At 35.7% G+C, this 27,125-nt stretch overlaps 4 protein-coding genes and 1 long non-coding RNA gene across 20 annotated transcripts in view; 2 read left to right on the top strand and 3 right to left on the bottom strand.

Moving 5' to 3' along the window:
- Nucleotides 1–1,898: 1,898 nt before the first annotated feature.
- LOC143899397 (uncharacterized) lies at nucleotides 1,899–9,307 on the top strand. 11 transcript variants are annotated; one of them, XM_077409660.1, is made up of 6 exons: nucleotides 1,901–2,267; nucleotides 2,410–2,523; nucleotides 2,632–2,683; nucleotides 2,749–2,855; nucleotides 3,060–4,677; nucleotides 5,043–6,360. In XM_077409660.1, the coding sequence occupies exons 2-6, from the start codon at nucleotides 2,461–2,463 to the stop codon at nucleotides 5,063–5,065; spliced, it is 1,863 nt and encodes a 620-aa protein (XP_077265786.1). In that variant the 5' UTR covers nucleotides 1,901–2,267; nucleotides 2,410–2,460; the 3' UTR covers nucleotides 5,066–6,360. The 11 variants fall into 11 exon arrangements, with proteins under 11 accessions (XP_077265794.1, XP_077265789.1, XP_077265788.1 ...); XM_077409661.1 differs by having other exon boundaries at nucleotides 1,901–2,323; XM_077409663.1 differs by having other exon boundaries at nucleotides 1,900–2,683; nucleotides 3,060–4,517; nucleotides 4,615–4,677; nucleotides 5,046–6,360.
- Nucleotides 6,863–9,244, bottom strand: LOC143899398 (uncharacterized). Of its 3 annotated transcripts, XR_013257475.1 has the most exons (4): nucleotides 9,094–9,244; nucleotides 8,770–8,951; nucleotides 7,930–8,632; nucleotides 6,863–7,843 (listed from the first exon to the last, which is right to left on the bottom strand). It is a non-coding gene; the product is annotated as an uncharacterized LOC143899398 (long non-coding RNA). The 3 variants fall into 3 exon arrangements; XR_013257474.1 differs by having other exon boundaries at nucleotides 6,863–8,632; XR_013257476.1 differs by having other exon boundaries at nucleotides 6,863–8,632; nucleotides 9,038–9,214.
- A 1,275-nt stretch (nucleotides 9,308–10,582) lies between the features above and the next one.
- Nucleotides 10,583–12,505, bottom strand: LOC143899396 (uncharacterized). The gene is made up of 4 exons (XM_077409656.1): nucleotides 12,450–12,505; nucleotides 12,207–12,304; nucleotides 11,588–11,792; nucleotides 10,583–11,175 (listed from the first exon to the last, which is right to left on the bottom strand). The coding sequence occupies exons 1-4, from the start codon at nucleotides 12,466–12,468 to the stop codon at nucleotides 11,033–11,035; spliced, it is 465 nt and encodes a 154-aa protein (XP_077265782.1). The 5' UTR covers nucleotides 12,469–12,505; the 3' UTR covers nucleotides 10,583–11,032.
- Nucleotides 12,506–19,134: 6,629 nt separating this feature from the next.
- On the top strand, nucleotides 19,135–24,040 carry LOC143899508 (uncharacterized). The gene is made up of 7 exons (XM_077409842.1): nucleotides 19,135–19,294; nucleotides 19,741–20,153; nucleotides 22,171–22,391; nucleotides 22,471–22,526; nucleotides 22,601–22,823; nucleotides 22,907–23,115; nucleotides 23,406–24,040. The coding sequence occupies exons 1-7, from the start codon at nucleotides 19,221–19,223 to the stop codon at nucleotides 23,482–23,484; spliced, it is 1,275 nt and encodes a 424-aa protein (XP_077265968.1). The 5' UTR covers nucleotides 19,135–19,220; the 3' UTR covers nucleotides 23,485–24,040.
- The window catches only part of Centrocortin (cerebellar degeneration-related protein 2-like), a 36,764-nt gene continuing 32,864 nt past the window's right edge, over nucleotides 23,226–27,125 (bottom strand). For all 4 annotated transcript variants that reach the window (XM_077409835.1, XM_077409834.1, XM_077409833.1 and 1 more), the window contains one exon: nucleotides 23,226–26,185. In XM_077409835.1, the coding sequence (XP_077265961.1) occupies nucleotides 24,893–26,185 (1,293 nt within the window). In that variant the 3' untranslated portion in view covers nucleotides 23,226–24,892. The remainder of the gene's footprint in view (nucleotides 26,186–27,125) is intronic.

The following is a 27,125-nucleotide window of genomic DNA, read 5'->3' as shown; positions in this document are numbered from 1 at the left end:
TTTAAAAAATCATCTTCACACACGAATCGACGGAAGACGTAAGACGTAAATTGTAAGGAAATCACCAATCAGAGTCGACTATTCCCCTCTTTAAGAGGGAAAAAGAGGGGAATAGTCGACTCTGATTAGTGGATTTCCTTACGATTTACGTCTTACGTCTTCCGTCGATTCGTGTGTCCAGGAACACATACTACGTTTGCGAGCGTTTACGACGCATAGGCTGAGTTTCTACTGAGCGCGTCACGCGTCGCGTCGTCACAAGTTAACCAATCAAAACATCCCATTTCATTACATTCTTGTGACGGGATCGAAATGGGATGTTTTGATTGATTCAACTCGGACGACGCGACGCGTGACGCGCTCAGTGGAAACTCAGCCTTATGCTAAGGCCCGGTCTACAATGGATGTCGGAAGTCGGAGTCGTAAGAAATTGACCAATCACAGTTCATTATTCTGCGACCGCAAGGAGAATAATAGATTGTGATTAGTCAATTTCTTACGACTCCGACTTACGACATCCATTGTAGACCGGGCCTAAAGCCCCGGACACACGAATCGATGGAAGACGTAAGACGTAAATCGTAAGGAAATCCACTAATCAGAGTCGATTATTCCTCTTCTTCCCTCTTACTACACGACAAGGCGTAAAAGCGCGGCGCAAGGGCGCAGGCACAAACTCAATCGTAGGCGCAAGATATCTGCGCTGTGTGCTCTATGCATTAGAAGATGGCCAGAGAGGTGCAGTATCTCAACATACATGCAAGACATAAATGAAAACCTAGATGAATTTTGTGTTTTGCTGATGTATTTAGAAAATCCACAATAAACTAGAATGATTTATCAAAATGATTTTATATCAGGGGGTCGATTCTGTATCTTAGAACGAGGTGAAAATTACAAAAGTGAGGAAATTCACTAGAGAATCTACAATTTCATTTGTCGAAATCTAGTAAATCTGTTCACTTTTGTAATTTTCACCTCGTTTCAAGATACACAATCGACCCCCTGCGGTGCACATGTACTTTTGTTGTTAAAATTTTGCAGCAAATATTGAGAGCCTGATGTATTTAAAAATTAGATGGATAATAATGTTGATTAAACACTCCGTTTTTTGTTCTTTTTTTTATGTTATAAAACTTTATTTTATATTATACGAAAATATTTCACAATAAGTTTTATTTCTGTAATATATTATATGTAAGTGTTATAGCATATATATATGTCATAATATATATATATATATATATATATATATATATATATATATTATGGCGTGAGAGTACGGTTTTTTCTATTTCTTAGGAAAACCATTGACCACCAAACGTTTTAATTACGATATTCGTGACCACCAAACGATTCCGCGTCGATTGAGCCCTATCAAAGTCAATTTGGGTGATAAATACAATTGTTCCGACTAGTGGCATAGAGGTGATATGTCCGGCATTATGCGCATACGGTTTTTTCTATTTTCTGGGAAAACGGTTGACCACCAAACGTTTTTATGATGATATTCGTGACCACCAAACGATTCCGCGTCGAATGAGCTATAAAAAAGTTAAATTGGTTGAAAAATAAAAATTGTCCGGCTAAGTTCACATCGGAAATTTTATTTTTATTTTACAGGAAAACGACTAACCACCAAACGATCGAACTAGACTACCAAAGACTACCAAACGACCACCAATCGATTCCAATTAATGAAAGTTCGATACGTTGAAGTTGTCCGGCCAACTTCATAGAGGTATATGTCTCTCTACCGTGCGTCCGCGTGAGCAGTTCAATGATGTGTATGCGTATTCACACATAAAACCTAGAAGTTAGTTTCTCGACGTTGGCGACACTGAAACGAAGTTTTGTATTGTCACCGCGCGAGGTCTCCAACATCAATTCGGAGTTCGGCCGTGACTCCTGTCGACCCTAAATGCTTATAGCGTTTTTTCTTGGCTGCACTATCGCCCTGCACTGCCCTGCACTACCCAATAGCGTTGCACTAATGTTGCACTAGTGTTGCACTAGTGGGCAATAGTGCAGCCAAGAAAAAACGCTATTATGTACGGAAATCCCTACGGCTCACCAGCGACTGTGTCGCTAGTAGTGGTTATTCGTGCAACTAGTATCACGTTTTGCTTCGCGCAGCGCGTGAGTCGGGTGCAAGCAGCAAGTTGTGTTGCTTCGTGCAACTAGTTACATCCAGAGTGGGTCTGAAACATAACCTTACTGTCAGAGTGATAAAATTGCACAAACTTGAACATTTATTAATATTTTGGGTAATTTGTCACATTCGAAGTTTGACATATTCATGATTGTGTACAACTAACAAAATGTGAAATGTTTTTTGGTTTTTTACTGTAGAGGTTTGATTGATTTTGCTGCTATTCATGTATTACATGTTCGATTTTTATGTTTCAGATAATTTTCTAGATTATTTTGCTGTCAGAAATAGCTTGTAATTTTGAAGACATGAATCACATTATAGTGAAAGATGAAAATAGTACTGTCAAACTGCCAACACAAAATTGCAGGGTTCGTTTTAAAAGTGTAAAAACTTACTTTCCAGAAGCAAGTGGCCTTGTCTACTATGATTCGGACAATGAACAATGTGGTCTCGAATTAATTAATGATGAATTTCAGTTAATCCCCGGAAAAATTGAGTACAGAATTTTTTATGCTAATTTATCAAAACGTGAGTATCCTTATTCTGATAGTTTAATGTAAATTGAATTAAGTTATGTTAATGTAACCTTGCAGATCCGAACTTCAAAAATGAAGGTAAAAAGAAAAGATTTCAGGAAATAATGGCTATTATTGACGGAGAAGGAAACAATTCTTCTGGGACGAATTTTTTTGAAAAAAAAGTAAAGGTTTTGGATATTGCATTTTTTATTTTTATCAGTTTTTATTTTTAAGACATAGAAAGGTATTCGAAAAATTTATCAATCCTGCATTCTGCCTGAATAGAGAATATTTATCGTCACTGATTTCGGAAGGAATTAATGAAGATTTACATTATTATGTACACTAGGGAATTCTTGGAATAACTTTTTCTTTATTCTTTTTAGGTCGGTGTTAATAAAAATGTAAAACGAATTATTCATATCGGATGGAAACACAAGATAGATGAAAGAAATAAATTCATTCACATAAAGGAGCCAATCGCAGGTGCCAAGACGATAGAATTGGACCAAGCAAAAAAATATCGACTTGCCAAAGTGAAAAATATGATACTCGAGGCAATGAAAACCGAAGAGAATTCTAAATATTTCGAAGGATCGGTCGTTGACATAGGTAATTACAACGGAGAGATTTATGATGATTTTCGCAGTTGTAGTGAAGAAAACTTTTGGGATTTTGTTCAAAAAATTCGTTCAAGGAATTCAACATTAAGATTATATTTATTGACTCAGAAAAAATCAGTACCTAATCGAAAAACGACAGAAAATAGTTTTTTAGAGGACAAACAATTATCACAAATGAGCCAAATTTCATTGCCAGTGAATCAGATAAAAAATGTTTTCTCATCAAAGTTGAACGATCTGAATATTGAGCAAAATAGAAATAAAAGACGTAATTTCCCAAGTGCGGAGGAATGCAGTAGTAAAAAAAAAATTCTATTTACTACCAAAAATAGTGCTGCTATATCATCTAAAATTCATATTATAACAAATGAAATCATTTCCAAAGAAAATGTAAATAAAAAACGCAATTTTTCAAGTGCGGTAGAATTGAGTAGTAAAAAAAGTATTAAATTTACTACAGAAAATCGTGCTGCTGCATCGTCCAAAATTCATATTTTAACAAATGATTTCGAATCTAAAGAAAATCTGCCTAATAATCGACAAACTGTTCACAATGTGCATCTTTCGATCCCTGTTATCGACGAAAAAAATATACATTTTTCCGAAATCTTGTTGGGTAAAGGTGCTTTTGGAACAGTGAAACGTGCGACATGGTTAGGAACTGATGTGGCAGTGAAAACTATAGAGTTATCGACCAGTAATAAATACATCATTCGCGAAATGAATATAATGGATAAAGTGAGACATCCGAATATAATTAGTATAATGGCAGTATCATTTTCTCAATCTCAATGTCACATTGTCATGGAGTACTTCGACAGCGAAAGTTTGCGATCTGTCTTGTTTCATGGTAACTCAAAACTCAAATTAAAACTAAATGAAAAAAATAAATCCCTTATATCTTATCAAATATGCAAAGCCATCACATTTCTTCATGAGTCAAGACCAGCAATACTGCACAAAGATATAAAACCAGAAAACATCCTTGTGGATAGACACTATACTACAAAAGTGTGTGATCTTGGCTTAAGTAAATGCGATGCGATGCCTTCTGCGCTTCACACCACAATTGGACACAACTTTCAAGGAACACCGCTTTATATGGCTCCTGAGATACTTATACAATACAAAGAAGCTACTATTTATTCTGACGTTTGGTCGCTTGCCTGTGTTATTGTAGAGTTATACTCGCAAAAGAATGTCTGGACTCTGCCTCTTGGGGTAGGATACAATTTAATTAATTTAAGAGGAATTGTCTCCACTTTGAAAGCACCCAATTTATCGAAAATGCCAATTCATTTAAGATCTCTTTTAAAAGAATGTTTTCTTCACGAACCTGAGAAAAGACCAAGTGCCCATACTCTTCTAAATACTTTCAAAGGTATTGTTTTTTAAATACTATATTTCAAAAAAACGTATTATTCTCTTACATTAAGAAAACAAGGAACAACGAACTCAAGTCATGCAGTTATAGAAAATATACATAGATTTCATTTTATTTCAAGTAAGTCGGTTACGATTTATTTATAAAAACGTTGCAATGCTCTATATGTATACGAAAGTTTGAAACATAATTCTTTACAGTATATGACATTATTCGTTCTTATTATTAAAAATTCTTAATTTATGTTCATTTTCTAATTTAAGCAGAAAGCGACCGATTCAGATATTGAAATAAAATGGAATAACCAACGCATATCTGTACAATAAATAATTAATCAAATTAAAATGGTTGTAATCATTTAGCAGGAACTGAATCTTTGGAATGAATGAAGTAGAGACACTCAAGAGCTGAAGACTGAGAAGAAATGTTGATTTTACAATGGGTGATTTCAACCAAAGATTTTGTTGATTTGTGATTACGATACCAAAATATACTCACAAAAGAAGTATTATATGCCTAGCATTTGCAAAAAGGATTGTGATTATACGTGTTTATATGCTGCAAATGCAATTTTCAGTTGCTACAAAGTTGAAAGTAAGATTTAATAATATATAAGATATGTTCGGTTATTGTTCTAGTTTTGAACAAACTTATTTTTATTTAAGACTTTTGTTGTTCGTATTAATAGATGTTTAGAATTTAAAAAAATATTATTATCCTTGTTTAGTCTGCAAATGCAATTTTGAGTTGCTATAACCTTAAAACTAAAGTTGAATTATATACATTTATAATATCTTCAACATGTGCTAGAACAGGTTTGATGAAAAGTGTTTTATTTTGGAAAATAGTTATCTTCATTCAAGAATTTTGCTGTGTTTTAATAATTAGGAAAAGATTGCGATTATACGTGTTAATGTTGCAAATGCAATTTTTAGATGCTACAAAATTGAAAAAAGGTTTAATAATATAAGATATGTTCGATTATTGTTCTAGTTTTGAACAAACTTATTTTCATTTAAGACTTTTGTTGTTCGTGCTAATAGATGCTTGGAATTTGAAAAAAATCGCGATTATATCATATGTGTTTATGTAATAAATGAAATTTTGAGTTGCTACAAAGTTGAAAATATGGTTGAATCAGATAAAACTATAATATGTATATGTTCGGCATGTGCTACAAGAGGTTTGATGGAAAATGTTTTATTTCTGAAAAAAGTTATCTTCATTCAAGAATTTTTCTGTTCGTATTAATATAATTACAAAGAAAAGATTGCGATTATATATGTTTATGATGAAAATGCAATTTCGAGTTGCTGAAAATATAACGTAAATGCAGTTAGTTTTTAATATTAATGCTTTCAAAATTTCCTTCATAGTTTATGTACAATTGCAATATTGGTTACTAATATGTAACATAATTATGTATTGAACGTGCGAATGTGATACGAAAGTGTACGGCCCTTCAAACACAGTATTTTTCAAAGACTTAAACTTACAGCATAAATAGTTAATAAAATAATAAGTTTTTAATTAAGAAGAATCATAAGTTCATAGAATAATATTGTAATATTTTATGTATATGAGTTATAATTTTCAAAACAGGGTTACTACTATTATAAAAAATACATTAGCAAAGAACAGTTTTGTTATTTGTAAAAATAAACTATTTTCAAAAATTCATTACATTGCTTATAACTTACTTATGCAGGGTGGCTACTTGTCAGGGAAAAGTCAGGGAATAGAAAAACCGTCAGGAAAATCAGAGAAATATCAGGGATATATTTACGAATAACATTACGAAGTAAAAAATAAAGTTTCCTTTATGTAAATTAAAATTTAAAAAATCGAGATAAAATAAGCTCTGCATTCATTTCAGAAGGAATAATTTATTTTGATCATCTTGTGAATACATTGCTTCCTTATAAACTTGAAAGTTTAGTTTAATTTTAAGAAATTTTGTTAAAACAAAGCTTCTTCTTTAAGGAAGCAGTGTATTTTGGAATAGCTATTGATGTGTGGCTTCATTAATTTGTTGCTCACAATTTTATTATCAATCCAATACTTAGCTGAAGCTGATAAAAATACTTTGTCAGTGGAAGTAAAAAAAAAAACTCAGGGAAATGTCTGGGAAATTATTCGAGTTTTTAGTTATGGCTTACGGAATGAAAAAACATGTTACGAATTTTATGTAAATTCTTTTATAACGTATATACAGTTTCTCTATAGTGAATGTTAATTTATTAGGTATGTAGACTTACGTTTTTCGTTCGCTAATCACTTCAGGCGTATATATTATATTGTTTAAGTGTTTCAATAACTTGTTGGAAGAAGGGAAAGGTCTACATGAAGGAGAAAAACGTTCAGGAAAAGGAAAAAAGAAGTATGAAAAACGGTAAAAAGAGACAGAGTATAGGGGAAATGTGCATTGAAAGAAGAAACAAGAAAAGAGTATAGATGATCTTGCAATACTTCTCCATTATAATGTATTTCTTCTTGGCCGAGTGAAGTTACAAGAAATTTAAGAGATAAATTATGCTTTATATTTATTCATTTGAAACTCATTAAACATTAGAAATTTCTTCAATATTTTGTTAATATAATGTCAGACTGATTTTATATTAAAATTATTTAAATTGTAATCGAAGTTTGATGTTTAGAAGTTGGAAAAGTGAAGACGATCTTAACAAAAAATAATATGAATCCTTTTAGTGAAGAAACTATACTCTCCACAATGTTCATACAATATACCTCATCGATTACTTTCATTTGTATATTGACTAATTCTGTTTAAAATTTTTTTATTCAATTCGAGAGCCTCTTGCGGTGATCTAGCAATTTGAATTTCCGTTAGAATTAATTCATCTAGTTCCTCAAAATGTGGATCAATCAAATGTGTTTTAGTTGTAATCTCTAGAAGAAGCCGCTTCACAACGTCTCCAATTGTATCCTTCTTGTAATTGCGAGCATTGACCTTTTCAGGCAAATGAAAAAGTATATACGGTTTACCAGCAATGTTATTTCTCGCTGCTTGCTTCCGAATTCTATGTTCATTCCATAGTTTTTTTGTCAGATATAAATCCTCCTTAATCAGTGGACCAAAACAATACTGCAGGCACATTTTGTGTAGCTTACTGCCATCGAAGAGGTTCTTTTGCATCATGCACTTGAAAAATTGTATGTAAAAATCAGCTGAGTGACGCCGCATTTGCCCCCAATAAGATTCGATACGTTGATTATGAACACTTCTACCTTTTATGACACTTTTTTCTCCAGAAAATTTGTCTTCGTCTTTGCTGCGTAGACAAATTTGTAGCGATTCTATTAGAGTGTTTTCAGAGCCCTTATCTGACCGCATTATAGTAGGCAAAAATTTCAAACTGAATATTGTTGATAAGAAATAATGTGCTGTCACTTTTGGGTCATTATTCGTTGTTGCAACTTCTAACCACAGAATCATCCTCGAAAAGCCATCAATACAACCATGTATCGCAAAACCAAACGGTTTTAATTTATCGTAACCATCTGTATGCCACATGAAATTTGGACCTGGACTAAGGTACTCCCTTCTGCGAAGCTTATTAGCAAATCTGTCTGCCAGACCCTCTGGATCTGCAATTTTCAAGATATTATACACTGTATTCCTCTTTACAGTCAGACCATATTTTTTTTTCAATTTCAACCACAATGACGTATATCCTAAATTATAACCAGCTGAGTGAAGTTCTTCCACAATAGCCCGGCATATTTCTTTAATATCACTTTCTTCAATATTTTTTCTTCGTAGGCCAAATGATGAAAGGGTTCTTTTAATAGTACTTAAAGACGTTTCAATACCATGTACTTTTAGAAATAAATCACGTATTTCCTCGTATTTGAAATTCTTGTAAAAATATTTTTTTATCAAAACCTCCATTACATTTTTTAACCAAAACACCTTATCGTAGGAAATAACCTGAAAATGACAATTCAATCCTGGGTTTATGATAGGGGTAGAGATTCGTGAATGGGGAACATATTCCATCATCACGAAAAGGTAACTTCAATAGAAATAAATACAATAAATGATAAATTTGGAGTCGAAAAAATTACCTCTTTCAATCCTTATTGAATGTTACTTTTTATCTCATTACAAAGTTGCAAGAAAATTGAAAGGTCACATTTTTCATTATCTAAATCATATGTAGTATACTATTTTCATCTTTCACTATAATGTGATTCATGTCTTCAAAATTACAAGCTATTTCTGACAGCAAAATAATCTAGAAAATTATCTGAAACATAAAAATCGAACATGTAATACATGAATAGCAGCAAAATCAATCAAACCTCTACAGTAAAAAACCAAAAAACATTTCACATTTTGTTAGTTGTACACAATCATGAATATGTCAAACTTCGAATGTGACAAATTACCCAAAATATTAATAAATGTTCAAGTTTGTGCAATTTTATCACTCTGACAGTAAGGTTATGTTTCAGACCCACTCTGGATGTAACTAGTTGCACGAAGCAACACAACTTGCTGCTTGCACCCGACTCACGCGCTGCGCGAAGCAAAATGTGATACTAGTTGCACGAATAACCACTACTAGCGACACAGTCGCTGGTGAGCCGTAGGGGTTTCCGTAATTATGCTATGTTATGTCTATGTTCTATGCATTTTGTGTGCGATGGCCTTTAAGGGTGCCATTACATGGAGCGCGGAAACGCGGAAACGCGAAAACACGGAAGCGCGGAACAGAATAGTGACTAGATTCCGCGTTTCCGCGAGTTGAGTCCCGCACGTTTGAACGGAAAAGCGGAATCCGCTATTATCGTGTATGTATGTCAGTATACGTCCGCTGGAACGGAATGATCCCGGTGGCCGCTCTCAGGTTTCTCTCTGGTTATACCTGTATGTACCCTGGCTTGCATAAGATACCCTAAGAGCAAAAAGTCGACTTGTCGACTTGAAGTCGATTTCTACCGATACTGACTTGGCAGAAAGTCGACTTTTTTAAAGACAAAAGTCGACTTGAAGTCGGCAAATGTCTCAAAAAACGCCGACTAAAACATGACGGAAAATCGACTTCTTGTCATAACGGAAAGTCGACTTTTAGTCGGCGTTTTTTGAGACATTCGCCGACTTCAAGTTGACTTCAAGTCGACTTTCGTCCTTAAAAAAATCGACTTCTCTGCCAAGTCAGTTTCGGTAGAAGTCGACTTCAAGTCGACTTTTCGTCACGACGGAAAGTCGACTTCTTGTCATGACGGAAAGTCGACTTTTAGTCGGCGTTTTTTGAGACATTCGCCGACTTCAAGTCGACTTCAAGTCGACTTTCGTCCTTAAAAAAGTCGACTTCTCTGCCAAGTCAGTTTCGGTAGAAGTCGACTTCAAGTCGACTTCCCGTCATGATGAAAAGTCGACTTCCCGTCAACTTTTAACGTCAGGTTTCTAGAATTGAATAAATAATGGAAAGTATATTTTTAAGGTTATGGGTATGACAAATGTTTTTTTATGACTGTACGTTACATGTTGCATTGTGTTTGCTGGCGGGTAACTCGTCCTAAAATATGAGAAAGAGTTTTCGTGAATTATCCAAACGTCAAAAGGATCGACGTATTTTATGCTGCTTTATAATCGTACGCGTAATAATTTTGAACCTCCTGTTTCAATAAATAATGATGATAGTGGTGGTGACATTCTTCCTGGGCCATCTGCGGTTCATGATATGGACGTTTCTGTTCCCGATGCATCGTTAATGCCTCTAGAGACTGATGATGAATCAGAAGTTGATAGCAGTGACAATAATGAATATGATAATTGTGAATCATCCGAAGGTAGTGCTGACTGCGATGTAAATGTATTTAATGAATATGTATTTAATTCTGATTTAAGATGAAAAAAAACTTAATTTTATGTTGTTTTATTATACATACATTTTATTATACATTAATTATTTTGCATCGGCCGCTCGACGGAACTCAATGAGCACGCTTTCGTGTTATAAACGTTACAATGTAATCGCGTGTAAATGTGCTGGACGCGTATACCGCTCGGGACATAAATTATCTAATTAAACACGATCGATTTTCCAAAACTCCATTAAATGAGCATTCCAGCTCTTAAACGAGATATATGTAATGGAACGAAAGCCGAGCCGGAATCGAACCACAGACTTGGAATCTTAGAAAATTCTTTTTTAAATGTTGGGCAAGACAAAGAGATGGTTGTGCAAATCGCCTATTATATACTTCTAATCGTATTAACGTTATTTTTACAAACGTTCTTGTAGTCTTTACGCGAAATGTTTATACAATACATATATATATATATATATAATACTAAAACCGTGTTTCATGTTGAGTGTGCTTACAGAAAATCATCCTGTTTATTGTCCTTTTTTTCCCTTTTGCTTCTGTCTGACGGAAATTTGCTTAATAATGCTTCGGTATCATCATCCGTGCTGATGCAAATAGCTCTTTTCTCCATCTTCCGGGCTTCGATATATGTATCTGAAACAAATAATAATTTCAAGAAACCGATTCAATAACAGTTACCCAGATAGCCAAAAATGTCGACAGTGAAAGCGACCAGTTTGGATGTATATTTTCCTCGGCAGAGTGATGCATACATTTAGGGAACTGTATCAATAAAGATAACGGTATACAAACGCTAGCGAATCGCTCCATCATAAAACTTTGACCTTTATCCGGATTACGACTTTCTTATTAAGAGGAATCAGTCATCAATCCTTCCTCATTTTTTATTCGAATGACACGAGTTCCCTTAATGTAGACAACTTTTGGCGAGCCATTATAGAGAATAGTTCTTGAATAGTTCTCTGAGACATGCAGCAAACGTATAACTGGAATTTTTCTATCTGGGTATTAATACATAGTTGAAGTGTACAAAAAATATACATACCAAAAGGTCCTACCAAATACTGGTACGTTGTTTTACTCCAAGAGCTTTCAGGCTTTTGCTTTTTAGATGCAGCCAATGTTACTGCTTCTCCCTTGGGCCACCACACTGTCATTACGTCAGGGAGTACCCACGTTGATGGCACTGCAGCAGCCCACTTCTCAGTGACCACAACATAAAATGTATCACTCGACATCTTTTGATACAACTGCAATTGTAAATAAGTTTGTTTACAATACATGCTGAGAGGATCAAACAGTCGAATTCAATTCGATAATGCCTTTTTTTTTGTTTTCCCCTCGGGTGAAGAGAGTTTGTTGTGTCATTAACCTCACCTTTAGGTTATATAGCACAGAGGCTGCAGTCCATTTGATACTACAAATGCTTTGAAGCGTTCTTCTTTTTCTTCTTTCTTCACTGAAAGAAAGAAGAAGAGGAATGCTTCGAACCATTTGTAGTATTAAGTGGACCATAGCCAGGATCTCTTGTTCCTCTCTCTCTCTCTCTCTCTCTCTCTCTCTCTCTCTCTCTCTCTCTCTCTCTCTCTCTCTCTCTCTCTCTCTCTCTCTCTCCCGTAGCCAGGGTCAGGTTAATCGCAGTCGCAATTTAAGATTTTACGTACCTTTTCTAACTTATGGAAGTATAGTACTCCCGTAGGAAGGAGATCGGGTCCTCGGACTCCTGGGGCCGGCCCACGCACAGTTGCACTATATGTATAGGCTGCGTTCAGTGTTATTCAGCTGCTAGTACTAAAAATCTATATAGTGTATGTGACATAAATAATATAGATTTGCAGTACTGGCAGTGAATATCGAAACGCAGCCATATAGTCTTTCAGGATTTGTTGGATTAATTATACATTTACCTCGTGGCTCGCGGCACATTCCTCGCACTCACGCACACTCACGTCCTCGATCAAGATCGAGATTCGCCGCCATATTGATATACACGGCGCGCCGTACGCGGGCGGCGTTTCAATTAAAAAAATGACTGCTAGAAGTCGACTTTTAGTCGACTTTCCGCCATTCTTAGAAATCGACTAGAAGTCGACTTATAAAAGTCGTCGGACAATTGACTTTTATAAGTCGACTATTTATATGTCGACTTTCAGTCGACTTTCCGCCATTTTTAGAAGTCGACTAGAAGTCGACTTCTAAATAGTCGACGAAAAATTGACTTTTATAAGTCGACTATTTAGAAGTCGACTTTTAGTCGACTTTCCGCCATTTTTAGAAGTCGACTAGAAGTCGACTTCTAAATAGTCGACGAAAAATTGACTTTTATAAGTCGACTATTTAGAAGTCGACTTTCAGTCGACTTTCCGCCATTTTTAGAAGTCGACTAGAAGTCGACTTATAAAAGTCAACTTTCCGTTGACTTTTATAAGTCGACTATTTAAAAGTCGACTTTCAGTCGACTTTCCGCCATTTTTAGAAGTCGACTAGAAGTCGACTTTTAGTCGACTTTCCGCCATTTTTAGAAGTCGACTAGAAGTCGACTTCTAAATAGTCGACGAAAAATTGACTTTTATAAGTCGACTATTTAGAAGTCGACTTTCAGTCGACTTTCCGCCATTTTTAGAAGTCGACTATTTAAAAGTCGACTTTCAGTCGACTTTCCGCCATTTTTAGAAGTCGACTAGAAGTCGACTTATAAAAGTCGACTTACCGTCGACTTTCCGTCAACTGTGCTCTTAGGGTACTTTATAATAACCATCAACATGATGTTTGGATCTATAATATTATACTGCCACTTTTATAAAATAATAAAGTAATCAAAGTATGTAAAAGCCTTCTTTTTCAATGTGATTAGACAGCTCCGAAATTTGATGGAGTATATACTAGCTGATGTATCCGCGTTATGCTTATCTTTCCAGCTTATCTATTGAATACAAGCATTTTAATCAATAAATACCGTTAAAAATTAATATTTTATAATTCTCCGTTCCGCTTTTCCGCTCAAAATATGCTCCATGTAATATAAGGGTGCCATTACATGGAGCGCGGAAACGCGGAAACGCGGAAACGCGGAAGACAAAATTTACTAGATTTCCGTCGATCCGTTCCGTCTGTTTTGAATGCCTTATATTACATGGAGCATGGCACCCTTTCAAGGCATTCAAAACAGACAGAACGGATCGACGGAAATCTAGTAAATTTTGTCTTCCGCGCTTCCGCGTTTCCGCGTTTCCGCGTTTCCGCGCTCCATGTAATAGCACTCTAATGGAGGATTCACATTGCGTCCGATGTTCGACGTACGACGATCCGACATCCAATAACAGAATTTATTATTAGAGACAAAAATTTCCTATTGAATGTCGGATCGTCGTATGTATGTATGTACATATATGTACTACTATGTTTACGCGAGCGTTACTTCTGTAGTAACTTACGATATATTACTCGTTTACGCGGAGTAAATTATCGTAAGTTACTACAAAATCCCGTTTACGCGAAGGAATTATCGTAAGTTACTACAGAAGTAACGTTCGCGTAAACGTAGTATACGTCAAACATCGGACGCAGTGTGAATCCTCCATTAGAGTGGAGACCTCTGTCGAGTTGGCTTAGCTGCGACTCGCTGCGAGTCCGTATTTTATTTATTATAAATTTTTGAGAGTCAAAAAATGGAAAACCGGCTATGTACCGGGTTGCGGCTGATTTTACTGATTAAAACGAGCGTAAAGGCCATTGCACGTTAAAAATAAATTATTAAAAATTATTAAAAATTATTAAAAATAAATGAAAAATTAAATATACTTCCTCATCGAATAATAATTCTAATAATGTTATTATTTGTGCAAATATAACAGCACACAATAACCGATCGTCTGCCATTTTGACGTGCTCGTATACTACGTTTACGCGAGCGTTAATTTTGTAGTAACTTACGATAATTTCTTCGCGTAAACGGGATTTTATAGTAACTTATGGAGGATTCACACTGCGTCCGATGTTCGACGTACGACGATCCGACATTCAATAGGAAATTTTTGTCTCTAATAATAAATTCTGTTATTGGATGTCGGATCGTCGTACGTCGAACATCGGACGTGATCGGACGCAATGTGAATCCTCTATTACGATAATTTACTCCGCGTAAACGAGTGATATATTGTAAGTTACTACAGAAGTAAAGGCCATTGTACGTAACAAAGTTTTAGTCATAATTGTAAGGCCGTAAGAAAATAGACCAATCACAGTCGATTATTCTCCTTGAGCTCGAAGAATAATCGAGTTGATTGGTCTATTTTCTAACGGCCTTACGATTATGACTAAAAATTTGTTACGTGCAATGGCCTTAACGCTCGCGTAAACGTAATAGTAGTCGCTTACATTAGATCTGTTCGCGTTGCTTGCACTTTTTGCACTCAGCATCTTCGCTTTCTCTCTCTCCAACGGCCGAATATATATTTATTCTCATTTTAAGTGCAAAAATGTGTTTGGGGATTTCAAGCAACGCTGAAGCCAATTGTCAAAACGAACGACATTTCTTACTACTGTGTAAGCGCTCAGTATAGGCACTCAGATACCAAATCAAACGATTGAAAACAGCGCTTACCCCAGTAAAACAGGTACGTCGCATCTGCGTCGAATCTACGTAATACGTGGATGAAGATTCATCCGCGAGTTATCCACGTAGATTCAACGTTTCTTTTTTATCGTCAAAATCGAAGAACCTTATTTGCGTGGATTCAACGTTTCTTTTCTATCGCTAAAATCGAAGTACCTTATCCACGTAGATTCAACGTTTTTTTTTCCATCGTCAAAATCAAAGTACCTTATCCGCGTGGATTCAACGTTTCTTTTCTATCGCTAAAATCAAAGTACCTTATCCGCGTAGATTCAACGTTTCTTCTCCATCGCCAAAATCGAAGTACCTTATCCGCGTAGATTCAACGTTTCTCTTCCATCGCCAAAATCGAAGTACCTTATCCGCGTGGATTCAACGTTTCTTTTCCATCGATAAAATCAAAGTATCTTATCCGCGTAATATCAATGTAAATTTTGCGTAGATATTTCCACTGTTTTACTGACATATAATTTATCAATCTCAGGAGACATTGATGTTGTCAATCGCAATTAATATAGCTAAATGGAACGTTTTAATGAATAATTTATAATTAATCAAGCTGATCCATCAACTATATGTTTTGCAACTATATGGTTAAAGGTTAAAGGATATTTATCTAATGAGGCCCTTGTAAGGATTTGATAAGAATGTTTTAACTTTATAAATATACTTTTTTCATAAATATATTTACGAACACAAAATTTCATAATGAGCCGGCACTGGTTTCGGATATTCACCCGACATTAAGAAATAATATCATATATCCAATTAAAAATTTTATTACTTTTTTTAAACTAAATTTGTTTCTTAAGATGATTTTTGAAAAATTATATATTTGCGCTGGTTACGACATATGTAGACTATATATAACACTTACATCTAATTAAGAAGTAGTCTACCACGTAAGGCAGTTAGCTCACGATCCAGAGGTCCCGAGTTCGAATCCCACCAAGGTAAGTGTGTTTTTCTGAGTTTTTCAAATACGAGAAAATATTTATAATTATAGACTGCATCTTAAGAAACTAAATTCAAATTTAGTTATAAATTAGTAATAAAATTTCAATAAAAATAATTTTTTTTTATGCCGGGTAAATATCGGAAATCAGTGTCCTCTAGTATTAAGAGGTTTTTTTTGAGTGAGTAATTCAATACTAACAATAATAAGCACCAGTAATCCAGTAATTTATTACTGTGTATTTTTAGTACTTTTTTCTGTAAGGGACGTGAAACTTTCACGTAAATTCCACGTCGAATCGATGATCTCATCCACGTGGATCCGACTACCGTTTTTAAGCGGATGATCCACTCGATTGTCTACGTGAATTCTACGTCGCTGGTCCACATGAAAGAAACGTGGATTCCACGTTCCTGTTTTACTGGGGTATAAGCGTGAGCGGCGAGCGCTTACAGCGCGTGAGCGTCCAAACCAAACGCACGCCTAGCATTACTGTTACGAAAAAGTGTGTGTCCGGAGCTTTAGGGCTTAAAACACCTTTGTAGATGGGCACTTAGCGACGTATCTATTATTTCCGCTTAAGGGTCGACAGGGAGTTTATTACGTATCTTTTCATGAGGTGAAAATGCGAAAAGTGAATAGATTTACTAGATTTCGACCAATGAAATCGTAGATACTCTAGTAAATTCTTTCACTTTTCGCATTTTCACCTCGTGAAAAAATACGTAAAAGCCCTCAAGAGTGACGCCCAAACTCAAGTGCACTCAAATGCACTTTATGCACTAAGTGCACTTTAAATTGCAGTTTAACTACGTATTTTATTTATTATAAATTTTTAAAAGCCAAAATGGAAAATGTTGCGGCTGATCTTACTGATTAAAACAAGCATAAGTTTAATGAGATTCGTTAATTAATTTGGCTAAAATTTGGGAAAAACCATTTGTAGCCGTGAACCACAAATGGTTTTTCCCAAATTTTAGTCAAATTAATTTACGAATCTTATTAAACTTAAGGCCATTGCACGTAACAAAGTTTTAGTCATAATCGTAAGGCCGTAAGAAAATAGACCAATCACAGTCGATTATTCTCCTTGAGCTCGAAGAATAATCGAGTGCATCGAGTGTGATTGGTTTATTTTCTTATGGCCTTACGATTTTTGTTACGTGCAATGGCCTTTACGCTCGTTTTAATCAGTAAAATCAGTCGCAACCCGGTACATAGCCGGTTTTCCATTTTTTGGCTCTCAAAAATTTATAATAAATAAAATACAGACTCGCAGCGAGTCGCAGCTAAGCCAACCCGACAGAGGTCTCCACTCTTAGGGCCCGGACACACACTTCTGCACAACGCATAATGCGTAAGCATAAAAAAATTGATTGGTCCATACACATGTGCGTAAGAAAATAGACCAATCAATTTTCTTATGCTTACGCATTATGCGTTGCTCCTGTCAACTAAAGCTGGCGTTCGATTAGCCATCGTGCGTGATTTCATTATTCCTCGAACGTCGCAACGTTTTGTGAGCCAGAACGTTTCTGAAAATTCTCTAGGTCGATTCTGTATCTTGGGACGAGGTGAAAATTACAAAAGTGAGGAAATTCACTAGAAAATCTACAATTTCATTTGTCGAAATCTAGTAAATCTGTTCACTTTTGTAATTTTCACCTCGGGGCTTATTACGGTTCTCGGATTGATTGAAAGTGACGGAAGTGAGCAGCTCACCCAATTACCGTTGATCTCACCCAATGAAAATACGAGATTATTCGCGTGAGCCGGCTCGACACAAAATTTTTAAGTGAAAAGGAGAGAAAAGACTATTCCGTATACATAATCGCGGAAAACATTGAATAATAACGTGAAAAATAACTTTCAAATTAAAAGAAACGATATAAACACGAACCACAAAAATCATGTCGTAGGCCATTTAGATGATATCGCACGATAATCTTTATATTAGCAATTCTCATCACGAAGCATGGCATTATAAATCTAAAAGGTGACGAAATTAAACTGCGTGAAATTTTAGACTGTGATCAGTGTCATAATTAAAGTTTAAGGACGTGACGAGTAGATCGCGATGTAACAGATCTTGTCTCAAGCAAATGTGCATATCTGTATTTACGTGTATGTATGCAGAAATGAGTCTTTTGCACGTTATATACTTTTGAAACGTTTTGCGAAACATGAAAAATTGAAATTAAAATTTTTTTGCTGAGAAGTCAAGTTAATATTTTTTTTTATTAAAACGCAATCTAGAATTATTACTTTGCTCTTACGACAACAAAATGCCTTTACACTCAAGAAAGAGGTACTTGTTTAAAATAGTAAAGAACTTATAAACCTAAGCAATATAAGAATAAAGTGATAAACTAAAAGACGAGAGAAAAATGCGCGGTTTCGTGAAAATGTGAAATCACTAAGCTGGAAGTGCCTAGTGATCTCGCCAGTTTCACTCGACACTTCTGTAATCGGGTGAACAAAGTCACGTGAGATGAGAATGTGAAAAGTGAGTGAGCTCACCCAAAAACCGTAAAGCCCGGTGTCCACGATGCAAGAACTTGGTCCAAGTTTTGGTTTAAGCCAATCAACTTGCAGCTCTTACAGAAAAACAGCAGTTTCATTGGCTTAAACCAAAACTTGGACCAAGTTCTTGCATCGTGAACACCGGGCATATAATAGGCCCTCTCGTCTCAAAATACAGAATCGACCTCCAGGGTTGCGTTTTAAAATTCACTCTGGGTAACTAAAATCTATAGTTTACGTCACGTACACTGTAGCATTTTAGTTAACTAGAGTGAATTTTGGAACGCAGCCCAGCAGGTCGATTACAGTTCTTGAAACGAGGTAAAAAGTACAAAAGTGAACAGATTTACTAGATTTCGACAAATGAAATTGTAGATTTTCTAGTGAATTTCCTCACTTTTGTAATTTTCACCCTAGTCTCAAGGTATGTATGTACAGAATCGACCCCGAGATCCGCATCCAATAGCGTTTCCGGCAATGTGTCGCTAGACGTAAATCTGAAAGCAGTTCTTCAAATTCGGTTTTTGACTGACTGCCCTGACTGATTTTCAGTGCCCGTGCTCCGCGTATTGGAATTGTCTAGTTATGGCTGATATGGGCCTAAGCCTAGATGATATAATTAAAAAGTCGAAATCGTTGGGAATGAGAGGCAGAGGAGGGTAAGGCAAATTCGGCAAATTGCTAATTGCAACGGAATTCTCACGCTAACTTTACGCTCGCGTTATACGTTTATAACCTTGACGCGATCGCGCTTTCCTCTATTGACAGAAGTCTGTGTGCGAAAATCTTCTTTGGAGTTCTCGTTCAGATCACCTCGTTTACGATAATCCCGTCGCCGCGAAGTTGGAGTAAACTAGCGCGCGCGGGTGTATTTGTAGCGCTAGTTTACTCCAACTGAATAGCTCCGGAATAAAACTTGCTAATTGTACCTCTCTAATGACTGCACAGTATTATGTCTGCACGGCTTGCCTCTGACGGAAACATATTCCGCGATTTCTAGATGCTATGTAACAAAACGCGTTTACTAGTCTTCTCGCAATAGTTTTTCCTTTAGTATTTATAAATCAAACAAAAATCAGAAAACTTATGTTGTACGATTGTACAGGATACGCAGAGGCGTCAGCAGAGGAGCACGAGCAAACGGTTCCGTGAGAGGACGTGGCTCGCAGATAATCACGGATGCGCGGTTTAAGATAATACAGAAGAATCGGGAGAAGCTCACTGATGCCAGGGACAAGCTCGCCGAGATAGCAAAGCAGAGCGATGCGCGACTCAAATTAGACAAGATTCGTGCGTCTCATTACAAGAAAATAGACGTCCTTTCAGGAATTTCACGCAAGACTGGCCGAAACGGTAGACTATCATTGTCGACGAACAAAGTGCCACATTTGATGCAGCATGTCTTACCACCAAATATTCCAAACAATTATATACCGCCTCCCACGAGAGCAGTGGGATATAGACCGTCTTTCTCTGAGCCTCATTACTTAGGAGATATGAGTATGGATTATACTGATGGTACGTGAGGGTAGAGACATTGATGTATTTATTGGAATTCAAATTTCTGTGATTCAAATCTGAACTATTCGAAATTTTTGAATATAGATGATTCGAATACAAATCATATATATTGTCAATTTTATAAAGTCAGATTTCCCGTTAATAAGCAAAACAGTGTGGTCATATTAGGTGCATTCAGTGAGTGCATTTAGTATTACAACCGCTCACTGAGCAATTAAGTAGCAGTCAAAAAGTTTATTTCTAATTTTTGATATGTCCTGTGACCCTGTTAAATTATAAGTAAAAGTTTGAATATGCGTAAAAAAATATTAAGCTATTAATAAAGTAAACTACATATCTTTATCTTTTCTGTAACATCATAGACAAAAATGCTTCAAACAAAAGTTGTTTGGCTTGAAGGAGGACACATGATTCCAATGTGAGCCATGATCGTCGAACGTTTTCAAGAAATTTAAAAGGCGACTAATATCTTAAATAAAACTTATTTTTTTCTTTAGATAAAAGTTGTAGATCTAAGATCTTGTTGAGATGTTTTCAAAACACTATAATAAAGCTCTCTTTCTTTAAGAATTTCCTGAGATATTTTAAATATTTTGTCATAATATTTTTAATATAAAATGAAATATTTCGTCAAAAATATTCACTTTTTGATGACTTTATCTTGATACTTTTATACGTAGAATAATGGAAAGAATCAATTGTAAAAAAAATATTTTTAAAATTTGATTGCATTTTGTAGACGCATTCAATTTTGCTAAATTGCAAGTGTAAAAATATATTCGATTTCTTTCATTATTCTAGGTATAAAAATGAATCAAGGTAAAGTCATTGCAAAGTAAATATACTTTACGAAATATTTTATTTTTTATATTAAAAATATTACAAAATTTAAAATATTTCAGAAAATTTTCAACGAAGAGAGCTTTATTATAGTTTTGAAAACGTCTCGACGGGATCTACAACCTTTATCTCAAGGAAAAACTCAAGTTTCATTTAAGAAATTAGTTGCCTTTGAAATTTCTTGAAAATGATGACATGAAATCATGTGTGTCCCCCTTCGAGCCAAACAATTTTTGTCTGAAGCATTTTTGTCTATAATGAGTTACAAAAGAGATGAGTTAAAATGCTTTACTTAAAATGGGTCACCTTGTATATATATACTATGTATACAGGGTGTTTCCTAAGTACAAAAAATTGAAGAGGATATTCCGTGGCTTAATTTAGGAAAAAAAGATTTTATAAACATATGCCCTAAACTGTTCCGTTTTCAAAATACAAGGTGTCAAAGTTGTGAAAAAAATATGAAAATTTCGAAAATTTGGAAAACGTTTAAAGATATTTTACTTAAATTTGATATGCTACATGTGGTATTAAGAACCATTTTCCAGTAATAAAACATTTTTAGATCCACTAGCAGTGTGCATCTTCGACACTCTGTATTTTGAAAACAAAGTAGTTTAAGACATATGTTTATAGGACCTTTTCTTCCTAAAATAAGCCATGGAATATTCCCTTCAATTTTTTATACTCACTTAGGAAACACCATGTATAATTGGATAATGTTCAATACTACATTAGAATACTTTAATAATTTATGATTTTTTATCTAATTGTTCCAGTTACTGCGATATTAAATAAAGTACATTTTATTAGTTTTATGTTATCTAAATATTTAAATGTTTTTTGCCTTAAAAAGAATTTATCAATATTATTTTTCCACATCAAAATGTTCTCTTATTATCTACGTGTTAAAATTCAATCTAATAATAATTATATTGTTAATTAAAAATTATATTTTTAATTTGATTTTATTTTATTTAATTCGTTTTGATTCAGATAAAATTTTGTCGATTTGACTTGAATTCGTAGAAAATAAAATTCGATTCGATTCGATTTGACATAAAAAAATCTTTGATTATATATATTTCTAATAAAGTATATTCAAAATGTTTTATTGGCAATCATTGTAATAGTATTTGTTAAAGAAAGTACTCATGTTAGCTTATTCATTTAGATTATTTGACGGAGTCGCCTTCATTGAGGAGGACTGTGAGTAACGAGTACGCCCCAACACCCCCACCTCCACCTCCTGTATTCAGCATTAATCCGATTTCTCCTTACACCTGGGTAAAGTCCAGAAATACTAATGTAACTAGGATTCAAGCTCGAAAATTTGAGATAGAGAAGGAACGAGAAAGGCAAAGAGATTACAAACTGGTTGCACGCTCTGCAATGGTAAATAATTTCGTTACCTTTTATACGAAATTTGTATAATTTGATCAGTTTAATTTGTATAACTTTTTCTGTATTGTAGTCAAAGACTGTTTCACCTCCTTATAAAGAAGACTGGAGTTTCGGCACAAAGTCGAGGTAAATATATATTCACAGAATATTAAAACATTAACTGATCAATGTAAACGGACTTTTTATAATTTTGGTTATAGGACAATTGTAGCAGAAGAAACAGCAGATTCCAAGTACTACGATTCCAGAAATCTTCGAGAAGTAGGAGTTAAATCACGTCTTGATTCCTCTTCCCCGAATAAGACAAGAACAATGGGCGTTTTGTCGCGGCCGAAAGCAAGTTCCAGTTCGTCGGCGCAATCAAACGGCTATCGAATTGTGGTATCCAACTTGCAAGCCAATGTCACACAAGAAGATATCAAGGTGCAGTAAGATAAAGAATTTATTTCTGAAAGTTCTCGCTGTAAACTGTTGATAAAAAAAAATATTTTTTTTGCATCCTGTAGGAATTATTCGAAGATGTTGGAGAACTGCTCGTATCGAGACTAGTACGTCCAGGTACAGCGGAAGTAATTTATAAAACACTGAAGGATGCGACTAAAGCAGTTGAAACTTATCATAATCGACAATTAGACGGCCATCCAATGAAATGTCTTCTCGTTAATCCACGACCAAAAAATAATCCAACTGGGCCAGCCGTCCGATCTCTCACGGAGTAAGTAGTAAAAATTGTCTATTACCATATGTATCAGGCATACATTTATGGCATATTTTATGAACCTATTTTATATGCTAAATTGTGTGATGGTACATGAAAGTCAAAAGCAGCATAAATTCATTTATTTGTATCAGTGTCACATGAAATCATTATGTGGAATTTCTCACATCTAACGTCATTCTACTATGGCTGAAACTAATTCAGTCTTAAAATACTTGTCTTGAAATATCGTCATTTGTAGGCAGCCGATGTGCTCCTTTTTTTACGACGCAATTTCTTTTCTACAGGTCGAGACGTAGTATCAGCTCGAGTTATGTACAACCAAGTTTAGGAGCGGTGCATCGCGCATTATTCGACGATTCTTAATCGAACATACCCATTTTGATATAAATCAATATGAAGAAAAGAAATGTCTTGTATGTATGTGTAACGGACATTATGCAGATTATTCTTAGGAAGGTGAACGGAGAAATGACAAAACACAGAACGCGCATACAATATGCGCAACTCCAATTCCCAGGTGTAATTGTATTAATAAACTTATATCACTCATTATATCTTTAGTTTATATGCCGTTTGTACGGACAATAACACTGGAACGCTTGTGAATTATTTTCATTATTTTTAGAGATAAACGTCTCCTCTTATATTTTATGCGCTTTTTAGTTACACACAACATTATTGTTCTTTATATCTTATATTCTTTAAGTGTAATAAGTTATATGAGTCTGAAATATTAGAGGTCGCGAGCTATCCTTCGATATTGAAGATAATAGAAAGAATTTAGGCGCGCGTTCTGGTGTTAAAATATAGAGAGAAACTTACATTGAAATAATATGCTCGCGAAACCGCGTAAAATATCAGATGTAAGTTGCTTCTTGTACATTTAATATGTCCGAATAAATTGATACCCACCCAGCAACCTTGATATTCTTTTTAAGATATGATATAGATTATAGATATTTCAGTGATAGTCGTAATGACCGTTCGTGCATACGTACCGTAAATATAACTTGTTCAGCTTTTATATATATGTGACCTTTATATTTTTAAATTTCAAAGATTATATTCTGTGTATGTCTATATGTTGGACAAGTTTCACACTCTTATAACAAAACTTACGCAAGAGCAAGTAGTGGATATATTAATTGGCTCATTGAGGATCGGTTTTACTCTCATATAATAATTACGAGAGAGCGCGAAAGAGGGAAGAGCGACTTAATACGATAAAGAATTTATTTATTTATACGTACATCATCACAATATTTATACCTATAAAATACAAAAGCTAACACACCACGCATGCTGCTGCTGACATGCACTAAGAGTCACTTTCCCGAGGAGAAAATATACGTTATCGAAGAGCAGTGCGAATTTTAGAGTCGGAAATTGGTATTTTGACACGGAGAGTAAATGGCACATGAAGAAATTGTTCTCCTCTCCGTAACGACTAACGACGGTACCACAGGGGAGTCAATACTCACCGTTGTATGTTCACCGCGTGGAAGGAAAGGGATATACAGTAAGATACGAAATGTTCAAACTTAAAGTTAACGCGGACGTGTTAATTAGTGCCTAGAATCATGCCGCTACACCTATATCCACGTCGTCGAATATTTACAAGAAAGTACAAAACAATACTGGGTCTCATCGCGGGATGAATGATGCAGATTAGCGCGTGAGATCTCTCTATTCTAGTCAGGATTCAATTAAAATTCAAATATAAAACTCTACATCTTGTATGTGCTTCGCTCCACCCATCCATTCGTCCCGTTTAATTCCTACGATAATGATGATGATGATGATGATGATTGTTGGCTCTAGATTTGTTGTTAGGCGTGCGAAGAACCTCTGCATAAGACATCTCTAATCGCTTCAGCCGAGCCACCTCCTCCGACGCGGTGCTGGGTTTGAAATCCTTGTACTCGAAATTGTTATGCTGCTGCTGCTGCTGCTGTTGTTGTTGCTGCTGCTGCTCGGCTGGGCCACGCGTCAGGCCGTATAACTTCTTGTTATCTCTCGACCGATTCGGATATACATTGTGCTGACCGTTCCATCCACCGGAGTGCTCGTGCTCGGCAGGGTTGAACGGTCTGAATCTCCTTCGGCCCCCGCCGTTAGGTTTGGCTGGTACGAGTTTCGGATTCGTCGTGGGAATGATGTCCGACGTGGTTGATCGGTCGTTGCACTGCGCCGCCTTCTTAGCGAAATTCTTCTTCGCTACGGACTTTTTGCGGACGCGCAAATTAAGAGACACGTAATCCATTCTGCAGCTTGCGTCCTTTCCGGGTTGTTGATTCACGGCGGTGTTGCTGGACTTACCGGATTGCTGGCTGTCCTTTAGATTGGCCGGGCTAGCAGACTGCACCCTGAAGACCGGTTCCGAGACCACCGACGATACCATGGAGGACATGACGCTTTGATTGTCGTCCGTCGCTTCGCTCTGCAAATCTTCTTGTAACGACGCGTCGTACTTCGTCTGCGATGGGGTGGGATCGTCCAGCAACGGTAGCTTCTCGCCCTCGTCCTTCGCTTCGGCCGCCCGTTTCAGAACGCTAAAGATCTCACTGAAGAGCTGTCGGTACTCAGGCGTCTTGCGGAACCTGCTTTCAAATGGACTGTTGTCGTCGTAAATGCTAAACTTGCAGTCCTCACCGTCGGCGATGGAGCATAGGAATGAACCCGACGGTCTGTCGTCCGTTTGCGTCGCCTTGTTGCTGGTCTCGTCCGAAAAGCCTGAAGACGACGTTTCGGCTTCGGAGAAATCAGTGGGAGTGGCCGAGAAAGGTTTTTTCCCGGCGTTCTCAGGTTTGATTCGCAAGGCGGTCTTGGTTGATTCCGGAGCCGTGGCAGTCTCGACCTCGGAAGCAGCAGGATAAAAATTGTTAAACTCCCCGGACATCTCCAGCTCCTCCTGCAACGACATACACGTCGCGGGTGTGGTGTTCTTACGACGGGGCTGACAATGTCTCTGCACCTCCAACAAGGCCTGATACTTCTCTACCAAGACTCGATAAGGATTCGCGCTGTCCAGTTCGTCGGTACCTTCGTTCTTGCTGCCTATATCCTGTGTGCAGGCAATTAACGTGTGTGCAGTTGAAATTACGAAAATGGGTATACGACGAAATTCATTTACAATTAATATGAATATTTAATTGCAGGAATTATATGTACGAGAAAAGCGATCAGCGTTCAAATGTTACTACACCAAATCTAAAATCTCATAATACGGTCACGTATAATTTTTATGTTAGTATAAAACATTATACGCAACTTTTACTTATTTCTTCGTTTCAATTTACGTTAGATGTAATTATACGGGACGTTGTGCAGAAATGGAAAATAACTGAAAGCAGAAGGGCAAAGGACCTGCCAGATTTATAGGATATTAAAGATTGCAAAAAGTTCCATGAGAAAATGTGTTTTATTTAAGATATCTTATAAATCTGGCACTTATATATACATTGTACAAAATTATTAGTTAAAATAATTGGACTAGACGCAGCAATTCCAATAACAAGAATTATCATGCTTAGAACAACAGCAAGCATAAATGTTTACTTATCCTAGATTCTTAATGTTGCCAAGAAATGGACACAGTCTTAATAATCTTTGGGAATTAAGTAGTCAATTTGACGCAGTGTTTTAGACATCATAAATGTCTTAATATTCATTAGAAAGGCACTTTACGCTCCAATAGATAATTAATTTTCTTTAATAGAAGTTGACTTTTTAATCAGATAAAATTAAATAAAATAAGAATAACACGCATATGTTATTAATATATTATCTAAAATTGCACGTTATTTTAAGGTATAATCGTACAAATTGAAAGTAATCGAATATTAGTATTAATTATATATAATATCAAAGAGCTAATTGTGTATTTAAAATTGTTTTTGAAAGTCAAGATAAAAAAAATCTTTGATTAAAGAATCTTTGATTTTTCAGAACTTTGTTTGAATAACCAAAGCTTAAGAACAACCAGAGACATTTTGCGGAAAATG

This window comes from Temnothorax americanus, unplaced genomic scaffold (assembly GCF_048541705.1).
Source record: "Temnothorax americanus isolate GAGA-0224 unplaced genomic scaffold, ASM4854170v1 Scaffold27, whole genome shotgun sequence".
In the NCBI taxonomy this organism is placed as follows: Eukaryota; Metazoa; Arthropoda; class Insecta; order Hymenoptera; family Formicidae; genus Temnothorax; species Temnothorax americanus.
Note: the sequence above shows the minus strand (reverse complement) of the source record. Positions and strands in the feature narration are given on the sequence as shown.

Coding starts and splice junctions, on each gene's coding strand:
- LOC143899397 (XM_077409657.1), top strand. CDS start 2,461: ATGAATCACATTATAGTGAAAGATGAAAATAGTACTGTCAAACTGCCA. Junction 2,684..2,748: donor TTATGCTAATTTATCAAAAC/GTGAGTATCCTT, acceptor GTAACCTTGCAG/ATCCGAACTTCAAAAATGAA. Junction 4,678..5,042: donor TCTTCTAAATACTTTCAAAG/GTATTGTTTTTT, acceptor GTAATCATTTAG/CAGGAACTGAATCTTTGGAA.
- LOC143899396 (XM_077409656.1), bottom strand. Junction 11,793..12,206: donor ACTTCCATAAGTTAGAAAAG/GTACGTAAAATC, acceptor TTACAATTGCAG/TTGTATCAAAAGATGTCGAG. Junction 11,176..11,587: donor GTATTTGGTAGGACCTTTTG/GTATGTATATTT, acceptor TATTTGTTTCAG/ATACATATATCGAAGCCCGG.
- LOC143899508 (XM_077409842.1), top strand. CDS start 19,221: ATGGCTGATATGGGCCTAAGCCTAGATGATATAATTAAAAAGTCGAAA. Junction 22,527..22,600: donor AGTTTCGGCACAAAGTCGAG/GTAAATATATAT, acceptor TTTTGGTTATAG/GACAATTGTAGCAGAAGAAA. Junction 22,824..22,906: donor TCACACAAGAAGATATCAAG/GTGCAGTAAGAT, acceptor TGCATCCTGTAG/GAATTATTCGAAGATGTTGG.